This window comes from Lissotriton vulgaris, chromosome 2_1 (genome assembly GCF_964263255.1).
Source record: "Lissotriton vulgaris chromosome 2_1, aLisVul1.2, whole genome shotgun sequence".
Taxonomy (NCBI): Eukaryota; Metazoa; Chordata; class Amphibia; order Caudata; family Salamandridae; genus Lissotriton; species Lissotriton vulgaris.
Window position 1 is genome coordinate 1845501988 of NC_141687.1, and position 11550 is coordinate 1845513537.

General features: G+C 43.7%; 1 protein-coding gene across 2 annotated transcripts in view; it reads left to right on the forward strand.

Moving 5' to 3' along the window:
* C2_1H15orf61 (chromosome 2_1 C15orf61 homolog) overlaps positions 1–7576 on the forward strand; it is a 55025-nt gene extending 47449 nt beyond the window's left edge. The window contains exon 3 of one of the 2 annotated variants that reach the window (XM_086958010.1): positions 6040–7574. In XM_086958010.1, coding sequence (XP_086814136.1) covers positions 6040–6167 — 128 coding nt within the window. In that variant the 3' untranslated portion in view covers positions 6168–7574. Of the gene's footprint in view, positions 1–6039 lie in introns of both variants that reach the window. The other variant, XM_086958011.1, reaches the window with a different exon arrangement.
* Positions 7577–11550: the final 3974 nt, after the last annotated feature.

Here is an 11550-nt window from a genome sequence, read left to right on the forward strand (position 1 = left end):
GGGTGGAACAGTCAGGAGCCTAGAGGCCCAGGATGGTGAGGACTGAAGAATGGCTACAGGCACGCAGACTGGAATACCAGAGGCCTGCCATGTGAGAGAGTGCGCGCAGGCCACCAAACACATTGCAGCATGTCCCCGTCTAATGAGGGGGATTTCTCCCTTCTCCCTCCACCCGCTCCACTTGCATGCCTTCGACACTGCGGCAAATCACGTCTTCGGTGCTGAGCGGACTACACCACAATACTTCAAGGCACCCAGAGAGATGACTGAGGCACCTACAGAGCTCTGGGACAAGTAATGGGCAGAACCCAATGAACACTGCGAAGTGACCTGGGTGACACAGGAGTTTGAGCTCAGTTACACTGCACCACTTCAGGCAACAAGACAATCTGCAAGACAGAAGACCACGTCATCGGGGTGAAGACAATCTGCGTGTGGCCCTGCACAGGAGGATAAGTGTGAAGGTAGTCCGATTTAACTGGGGGAACACCGACAGCTCGCATGGGGTATTGGAGTGCCTGCAGGCAGGCGTTGATGAAATAACCCAGCAAAAGAAACACCCCAGAAGACCCACCTGAACATTACTTTTACCCACTGCACACCATGATGGGAGGAAAAGGTGTACGTTACGAGAGATGTTCCTACGTAAAAGTCAGGGTGAGGGAGGGATGTAATTAGTAAATGCTCACAGAGTGACTCACAGTATCCGGCTACCGGTGTTGATGTCCCCAGTATCTTCAGCCCGTCCAAAGGCAGCAGGTCGGCTGGGTCATTGTAATTGTGCATGAACTGCACCAACTTCTTTATCCTCCTCCTCTGTTGCTACTTGCTCCCTGATCTCGGCCTCCTTCCTCCCCGAGTCCGACAGCATGCCCGGCTGCCCGAGTAGAACATCTGGGTGGCAGACCCCAGGGGGGCATAGACTTACAGCGTGCCGCTCTCTCATCCATTGTCTAAGCTTTCCTTAACAGCTCCTGCGACCCGCCCGCATTATAAAGTAGGAGACTAGGTCGGAATCGGATCTCACCCAGCTGGCAGCTCTACCGGTACGTACTACTCAGAGAGTTTAGGCGGGGCCGCGGGGAGTACAGTTTGGCTTTTTTTTTTTTTTTTGTTAACTTCAGTGCCACATCGTGACTTGCCGTGCCCTGTCGCTCATCCTGGTGGTGGCATCCTCAGACTATTCTGGTGGTCTTGCAGGGCAGCTTTCATGAGCTGCTCACTGATTGACACTCGCAGGCGCAGCAATCTTCCGAGCATCGCTGACGGTGTGGGACACCCAGCGCTGGAGATGCGGCCGCAGCGCTCCTCGTGCCTGTGGTGGGCCTAGTTTAAATTCTAGGGCTCGCGCGCGGCAGTAACTCAGCCAATCCTGGCGCAGCATAACATCGCCACTGCGCCAGGATTGGTTTACGAGCAGGGCTTATACTGCCCATAATGAGACCCGGCTCCCCGGGTCTCTGCCTGTGTTCCTGCTACAGGAGGAGGAGGAGGGAAGGGGCTACTGCGTGTGTGCGCATGCATGGGCAAGTAAAAAAAAATGACTTGTCCTAAATGCGCACACACTGCTGCCCTCCCTGACACGCTGCTATCTGCCAGCCTGCCACTCACTGCCACAGGCCCGCCCCCACCCTTCCGCCATCGCGATGAGGTCACTACAGTTAGTGACTCACACTCCGGAAATAATTCATTATGACTGTCGGCGCTGGCCGCGCTGCGCTCGTAATTCTAATTTTTGGAATGCCCTGTGCAGTGTCAGTGACGTGACGGTCGTCCAGGGGCCATGGCTAGTGGGGCAACGCCCCAACGCCCCCAATGGACGAACCGCCACTGAAAAGCTTCACTCTGGTCAAGTCTTGTCCTTAGCAGCTCTGCCAGTCAGCCATCTTACGAGGAAGGCCCACTCGATAACTAATATTTAAACAAACACAAGACAGTAATTAATTTGAGAATTGAGACCCATTTTGTTTCCCACCCACCATTGCTAAAGTTATCCCATTAGGTTATGTTGTCTAGCAAAAAGCACACTTATGCAGGGAGAATATCTACCATTCTCCTTTTAAGCCAGCAGGAATTTTCACAAACCTGTGCAAAGATAAAAAGACACAACATAGACAGAAGCACATATAAAATAAGCACATGCTATTAATTAAAACAGCCGCATTAATGTTGACAAGGACATAAGACAAAGTTAGTACATTATTTTTAAAACAAACTTGCAGATGCAACATAAAGCAGGTAATATTAGTCCCACGTGTTTTCGCTCACATTTTATTCTAGCATGGTTAATGAAAACCATGCACAAACACATTAATATAATTAAAAGTTATGGAAGTGTGACTTCACAAGTCAGAATAAAATTATTTCTGAAACTCGCTCCATCAGGAGGTTGCCATATTGTAAATAGCATTCAAGTGCACCACACGTGCAGCACACAAGTTTGTAATATTTGATTACTACAGCTCCCAGGAGATTCGCACAATTAGCGATGGTCTCCTGTGGTATAGTTGCGTTGGCCCTCCGCGAGTGGTCTCACTTCTAGGGATCGTAAGTGTCCTCCATATTAGAGACAGGAAACAGTCAGACGATGATGCGGCAGTTGTATTGTATTAAGGCGCTTCAAACTGTATTTCACTCTGAAAGTGATAGCCCTTGATTAGTGATCTTGCTTTTATAGTGCTTTAGAGATAGAATTACGTTGCACCTTTTTAGTGGCCTCACTTTGAAAGATCTATTTAGTTATCATCCGCCATTTTAGGGTCGGGCAAAGACGCGTCGTTTGAGTTGTATAAAGAATTCACCACTCTACAAATGACTCCTGACCTTACTTGTAAGGACACCGCCGATAATCTGTAGGCTGCGGCTTCCGACTTAAAAACATTGGTATCTCGCGTGGAGAGGTCGGTAGGAGCCATATATACTTGATGTCCCTCCCTCTTAAACCCCAAGGCTTTACATATACTTTACCTTACATTAGGCTCGCAGCCCCACTTGCGCACATGCCTTGCGCAGCAATCAGTCTCCCTACTTTCCTACAAGCGGCAGCTTATAGGAGCCACGCAAAAACCATGGGTGTTACCGTGCTAGGAAGCCCTCCACCTACCCATGTTCTCCCTGCGGTCACCCTTTCAGTCCTTGCTCGTACTGACGCTCAGATGTCGCCCACCCACCTTTTTCTCCCTTTCTTTATTTCTCTCTCATCCCTCCTGCCCTATCACCCAGAAGTTCACACATCTTACTACTTAGCACAGGGGCCTGAGACATACCGGACATGGCTACTTAGCGCATGAATAATATTACCATATGCTGTATTTTACAGCAGGCTTCGCCTACTTTTCTCAACATGTATTTTCGAAGGTTGATGCAGTTACTTTGAAAGGAAAGAGAGAGCAGTCCCATCGAACAACTCCTGTCACTTGTTAATTGTTCTATACTTATGCCTGTGATTATCACCCAGCTGTAACAAAAAAAAAACTCAAAAAGAGTTTGAAAAAAGAGGACACGAGGTCCTGGCCCTGGGCTAAGGTGTGTCACGTGCGGAGGAGCTTGCCTTTGGCATTCCAGTGGCACGCCCGCTGTGGGTCCATGCTGCAGCCTCCGTTAAGTGAATTCCACTCATCACTGCCGCATGTATATACACAAATGATGCTCGACATTTAGGAAAGGATCTCCTTAAACAGGCTACTACTGTCCTACACACAACCTCTGGGTAATATTTGACCCCTTCCCTTTACGGTGAAGATATCTGAATTGTGACTTAAGGATGCTAAAAAAGTTCGTTCAATGATGGCTTGGGTATATGTGTGCCCTATTTATACCTCTGCTGAAGTAGTGGTTGGAGATCAGAAGGTTTTGAGGAGATGGGGGAGAGCATAACTGGCATCAACTGCAACAAAGACATTTGTGTGTTTTTTAATGTGGTCCTAGTCTATGGTTTTTTGTGGTGGGGTAACAATGTCCTCCTGCTTATTCCCTTTCTCATCCTCAACCATCTCATGCTCCTCTTCTTTGTGTGCATTGTTAACTGCCAGAGGAACATTCATTATTCCCCCTGTGATTGTCCACTGTGCTCCACTTGTAGATTGTGCAGCACCATTGTCGGGCTCAGTGTTCCGAGTTCCACTTATGAGGAAGATGAAAAAAATTGAAATGCATAAAATAAAGATTTATTCAGTGCTTTTACAGACACGGTTAACAAAACAATTTAGAAATTTTAACCAATTTAAGTAACACAAGAAATATTTATGTGCTACCCTTACAATGCAAGCCTAAAGATAAAATAAATTAAGAGATAACATCACTGCAATTAAGTAAATATGAACATGGTTTGCTTTAGGGATCTTGGACAGTATTCATTCACCTAACTTGCCACTTACAAATAGAAAGATAGGTTTGACTCTGACAGAAAAGAACCTATTGTGTAAATTCCAGTCTCTACCGTGTGTCTGCTGTGCTTAGCCAGTCTGGTTTTTGGTGCAACTTTCGTAGCAGAAGTAGAGGTAGGGGGCTAGTCGCATCTCCGTCTCTTAAGAGTGGATTAAAATAAAAAGTGTATTAGTAAAATAGTGTTAAAACAATGAATATATATAAATTAGAGCTGAGAAAACAGTGTTGCCCTGCCACATTTGGAAGTACTCCTGCCCCAATTGTAGCAACTAATTTACTTGTAGTGGTGACTGTATGAGAGAAGGAAGAATACAAGTAAATTAATCTAAACATCGGAGTAAAAAGGTGTGTGTCAGACGTAGTGTGTGCGGGATAGATATATAGATATGTGTGAGTATATATAAATATATAATATCTGCAAAACAGTGTTTGGTTGGGAGGACAGACATAAGTGAGTGGTTGTAGGATACATTTTAGGGCTAGAGTGGAGCGTGTAGTTCTTATCTGGCTTAACATCTGGTTTGTCTGCAACAGGCAACCCATATAACAGGCAAGGGTGCATCATGGAGAGGATAGACTTTGATGGTGGTGAGACAGCGTGTATCAAGGTGCTCATCCAGAAATAGATTTTCCGAGCTGAATCCTGGAGAACTTCTTTCACATGCCATTTCTTCTTAAAGCCCCCGTGGTGCATTCCTCCTCCCCTTGTGCTTAAACAGAGCTTGTGACATGCCACAAGGCTGTCTTGTGACATGCCACAAGGGGGTCGAAGAGCCAGGTCTTGAGTAGTCTCCTGAAGGTCTGTGGGTCTTCTGTCTGACGTAGGAGGAGGGGGAGGCAGTTCCATGTCTTGGCAGTGCGGTGGGAGAAGGACCTGCCCCCGGAAGTGGCTCTCTGGATGCGTGGGACGTCGGCCAGTGAGAGGTCGGCGGAGCGGAGTTTCCTGTTGGGTACGTAGAATGATAGTCGGTTGTTGAGGTATTCTGGGCCGGTATTGTGGAGTGCTTTGTGTGCGTGGGTCAGGAGTTTGAAGGTGATTCTTCTGTCGACGGGGAGCCAGTGCAGGTCTCTCAGGTGGGGGTGATGTGGTCTCGACGGGAGACGTCGAGGATCAGGCGCGCAGAAGCGTTTTGGATTCTTTGAAATCTGCTAATGAGCTTGGACGGGGCTCCGGAGTAGAGGGCGTTGCCGTAGACGAGTCTGCTGCTAATGAGGGCGTGGGTGACGGTTTTATGTGTCTGTGACCTTCTGATGTCGGCCTCATAAATGTCATTTGCAAAGTGTGTCACAATAACCTAAGCAGCAGAATACCTCGGCTTGCTTTGCAGATGATTCTAGAATGAGGTTTTTAATTCACCAAGAGCTGACAGACCCAGTATCTGATAATATCTATGGGAGCACATCTTTTTTGTGCTTTCGCCCGATGTACTTGAACATCTTCTCATACTCATTTTCACTTCAATACAAGCTAAAGCTCAGCAACAAAAACAAGAAAAGAGGACAACTTTGGTGTTTGCGTGCATCAAAACTCTACCCATGTAAGCCACAACCCCAGAAGTCATACACAAATGCAAAAACAACACTGTACTGTGTAATTGCGGTAATGTATTTATATATACATATGTATAATATACTTTTTTTTTTTTTTTACAGGCATTCCAACTTTACTGTATGGGATCAGCTCCTGGTTCTTTGCTAGAATCACAGAGACGGTCCATACCAACAGTGGCTCAGTCACCATTTACTTTGCTTACAAAGAGAATGAAGAGGCCATGTTCTGAAAATAGATTTCTGCGCAGACGTCTTGTAGAGAGTTAGAGAACTCATTTCCGCTCTCTTGGAAAGAGCGAGAGCACGTGATCCTGTGTTTTAGGTTCTTGCGTGTTTTATTTCAGTTCACCAATGTCTTGTATGTGTGTTGTTTTGTGAAACTCACTCTTATTGTTTGTTGAAACAGAATATTTATTTTTAAATGAAAAGCTAAAGTGGAACAAAACTGTTATCCTGTTTCTTTCCTCTTCCTGTCCCATTTGCGTCCTGTCAGATTAAAATGTCCTCAGTTGCACCTTCAGAGAAAAGCACTGTTGCAGCCCATGGCTAGCATTGAGCCTCACGTTCCTCAGAGTCTCAGCAGAGACCCTATTAGAAGCTTTCAGAAAAGGCACACTTAGCTGGGTAGAAGCATTAAGTAGAGTTCCTAGGATTCATCTGATGAGCATCCACGGAGCCCTCAAAGTGTGAAGTAGACATAATGAAGAGTCCTTTTAAAGCAGTATAAAAGCCCGAGGAGCAGCACCAGAAAAGCACATGAGGAACAACCGAAAAGCCATGGTGAAGCCCTCAAGAAAATATATGGAATCCAAGTGATGTCCCTGAGAAGTATTTGGAGAACTCATGAGAATCCTTCAGCAGTTCCTAAAACGCCTCTTAAAATACTTGATAAACTACTGAGAATACCTTCATCAGCCTCTGTAAAAACCCCAGAGCAGGCCCTAAGAAACCTCTGAATCTTCTGCAGAGACCATCTGAGCCCATGGGAATCACGTAGGAGCAACACGAATCTGCATAGCCTAAGAACAGCAATCAGAAAGTGTTTAAGAAGCACATGGGAGCACTAAGAAACCCACGAATGGCTCCAAAAGGGAGATTGTTCTTGACGACATTGCAGGAGAAATTGAAATTTTTTTGTCTCCCACTTGCACATATGTACAAAGACATTTTTGAAAAGTGAAGTGGAACAATCTGTCATTTGTATCTGCATAGAGAAAATATGGATAATATCTTCTTTTGCAGTGTTGGATGTATCTGTGCCAAGGCCCTTGAACGGCTAGTGCTCGAAATTTCATGGAACTAGCTATAGACTTGTTTTAATTAACAAGAAAGAGAAATTGAAAAGTCTTTTAGAACCAAAAGAAAGAATACCCAACTCACAAACCATCAGGGCTAAACAGCAAAGTTATAAAATGCACACAACACCTTTACTCTCTATGAACGAGAAAGTAATAGAGTAATTAATCTATGACATTGTGTCAATCCTAGCTAATAATCTATATTGTATAGAACAGTAAATATCATAAACCGGAAAAAACACTTTGTGTGTTTTTAAAAAAAATATTCAACAAAAGAACAAAACAAATACATAAGGTTCTGAAAGGCTGACAAAGGTCAAAAAAGTCGTTTTATTGACAACTAAACACAACATTTTTGAGGCAGACCAGCAACTGAACCAGAAAGACTGTTAAGGAAAATCATATCAGAGCCTTCATGAGGAAATAAAAAAGAAAATAGAACTCAATTATCTGTCCCTTTTGGGGGGTTTTGTGGGGCATGGAGGAAGCGTGTTGCAGACAAGGGCGTATTAGGCCACAACTGTGGTGGGGGAGTTTGTTTGCATGTGACACTCAGGGCAGGGAGGGTAATCAGTCCAAGGCTTCAAGGGAGAAAGTGTGGGGGACAAGAGCTCTGTACATACCAGTCAGTCACAAGACACAATATAAAAGAAAGTACAATCATCTCACAGTAGAACTAAATACTACACACTTCATTCGGAATGCAATTACAAGGGTTGCATCCTAAGTAAGGATTATCAGTGAAACAGTTGTTCACTGTGGGCTTATTTAAATAATTTTTCTTGCATTGTGTGATCATTTATTTGTCAGTAAGGTAGCATATGTGCTAATAAATGTATTTAAACGAATCTGTTTCTGATTGGTTGGACACTATGGTCTAAGGATTGAACGTGTATTTTTGGGCAAATTATGTATACACATATTGCTGAAATTATGATTTAAATAAGTCTGCAGGGAAGCATTATTTTCTGTTTCGCTACAACCTTCACTTGTTCTTAATAAGTGTACTGGTTGCCATTGTGTTGCATTGCTAACATTCTCAGCAGGCACTGAACCCCCCTGCCATTATTTTATCTCTTCGCTAGAGGAGATATCTGATGGCTCCAGTCCCCAGTGTACTGTAGGCATAGGTATTGATGAGGCACAGGTGCAGATTATTTTCCTGGAACAGAGTGGGGTGGTTTGGACACTTTTCTTTCTCCAGATGGGGGCTGTGGATCTACTGTCTGTTGCTGCATAACTGACTTGGGTTGGCTCTTCATCAAAAATCATTTTCTGACTGTTCCTCAAAAACAGCCTTTATACAAAGTGATGGCTGACACAGCAGGTAACAATTGTTCTGGCTCCAAGCTGGATTCCGAAACAGGGGCCCAATGAAGTGTGAGATCTTTGCACATGACTGCCATCAACCTCTCGAGTAGAAGATGAATGGGTAGGCCCTGCCTAGAAACGTTCTTACTTTGAACAGAAGAAACTGCAGCTCCACCCCTCACCTACTACTTACCAGCTGGAGGTGCTGAAGAAAAACTAATCGGCAGTCTTTTCCTAACAAAGTTGCTATTGAATTTCGAAGGGAAGCCCTGCATTCATTCTCTTCACTTCAGTGCCTTGTTCTCTGCCCACCAGCTGCAGAAATGTGTGCAGTATACTTTCTCTATCTAGGAAATCTGTACTTATTTTCCATATTGTACCATTCTAATTTGGAGGTACCCAAGATTTATACCATTGGCCAGAGTGCTCAAACTTACTTCTTACGATCGTACATGCACTACATTCACCCACGGGATGTCACTGCAAGGTTCTTTGGCTTCACATAATAGTAGAACTTTTCACAAGATGGATAAGTAGACTACACTCGCTGACACAGTGAAAAGATATGTTCACATTAAAGAGTCGTAAAATATGGTACTCTTCTTTCACCACTATATTTTTCTAACCCGTCGCATTTAGATTAGACCTATGACTATTATGAAGGCACACTTGTTGTTCCCCTTCTAGGACTCAGAAAAGGTTCTTGACTTTGCATTAACAGGGATGGGTCTTTGATCCATTATCATGGCTCTAGGACCAAAGAGAAAGTAGGGAGGCCAATTTCACATTCAGTCTGGCAATCAAGGAAGTGGTACTTTCCCCTATAACATGTAGGGGACATTTTCCTCCCAACAGACAATTACAAATATGGCTAGAACTTTTGGAGGGCTACAATTTGAGATATCTGCTCACTAAACCCTAAATGACTGCTTTTTATCTTGTATATAAAATATGCAAAAAAGAATCGTCAAGTGAATTTGATTCAGAGTACATTGACTTTCATAATCCCACGATAGAAACACGACCTCCCTAAACAATCCTTATCCTACACAAGCTTGACATCATACCAAGGGGCATCACTATAAATTAGTATCCCAAGGGGCATCACTATAAATTAGTATCCCTAGATACTAATGTAACACAAACCATAATCACTTGTGCAGACTAAATATATCACATACACCAAAACATTGACTGAACTCATTGATTTTACTTTAATAACATTTTCAAATCTGACCAATATCCTTACAGACTAATGGGACCAAAATGAGCACCAGCTGTGCTGCTTCATATACGCACCTCTTAACATGATGGTAAAAGAAGACACAGGCGAATTGCAATACGCTTCCTCATTCAAAAAACTAGTTATTACATTTGTGCTGGGATCTGCAGAGAAGACAGTACTACGGAGTCACCTGAAACTACCTGAGTTGAAAAAAGGATAAAGTGTGTCACATGCTCTTGGCACAAAGTTACACCGATGGTGAGAATCCTGGCACCTAGCCCTTCTGGCGCTTCTGTGCTCGCTGAACCCAGAGGGTTGTTGCCGAGTACTGAGAAGGGCAACAATGGGACTCCAGAGTGCTGCACGTTGTGTCGGGTGTCTGGCTTCTTCTTCGTAGTTTAACTGACTACATGAATTCTTGGAATGCTGCGGAACCAGATCGTATGTATAGCCATTTCCAAGATGGTGGTCTGTCCACAGCAGGATGTTGGAGTTTCCCAATCCAGGATGTTGTGTTGCAACATTTCTTCCTGTGAGATCAGTTCCTGTTTGAAACCCTACACCCTTTAATCGACTCATAAATCAACTTTATTTTGGTTCAGTTGAAACATAAAAGTGCACAATACAAAACAATATATATATATATAGTGAACGAACATGATAAATACAAGTATCAGTTCATGACAGTAAAAAATAAATAATAGTACAGCATCAGTTGTCAAATCAATTGCTGCAATTCTCAGATAAAACCGATCGAACAAAAACCTCAGAAGAAGTCCCTAAAAGAAACTCATTAGGGGTCCGCCATGTTTCCCTGGATTAACTAAGCAGGAGAGCCGACGTGTTGAGGACAATCAATACAACAATAAAAGTACAGCAATCAAAATACTGAGATCCGTTAAAAAAAACAAAAAACAACTATAATTCCTAAAACATCACATAAAAACAGTAGCTCCATGCTTAATGGCAAGTTCAATATATGTAGCAGCACAGAAACCGATCTTGACTGTGGGTAAAGTTTGCAGGTAGGTAAAAGCGGCTCTACATAATGAATATTGGCCTCCCTAAAAATAGGCAACACATACCGTTTCCTCAACAGTGAGTAAAATTTGCAGAGTAAAATAAACAAAGTAGTTTGTGGGGATTGGTTGTCACAAGGAAGTTGTGAAAAATACATGCTTTGTGATGGAAAAGCAACAAGAAAGTGCACCGTGTATAGCCTGAGTCTCATCAACAAAAATTTGTGGTGTAGATTGCCCACCCATACTAAATATGGTGAAATGCTTACAACCGGACAAATCCCCATATAAGTCTGGACCGTTGGTTTGTCTACAGCACTCCACATTCTATTCCCCAGGCATCCCTCTAAAAACGCATTCTTCAGAGTTCTATTAGAGCTGGATAGTGCAGTGCTAGTTTAGGTAAACAAAAACCATGCTGCAACATAAGGCATATTATCAGGAACTGCGTTAAAATTATCGCTGGTTTTAGCGGCAGAAAACTGCTGCTAAAGCGGTGATAATGGGCTTGATGATATGCCCTGGAGAATTTCAATAGAAGCCCATATTTACACCAAAGAATTTACTTCTATTGGAATTCTCAAGGGCATAATATCAAGCCCATTATCGCAGCTTTAGCTGCAGTTTTCTGCCGCTAAACCGGCGATAATTTTTAACGCCGTTCTTGATAATGTGCCCTTAAGTTCTTTATATACGTCAACCATTGAATGCTCAAACAGCGGTCAAGTGTTAGGCAGTCTGCAAGCAAAGCCCTACTGGA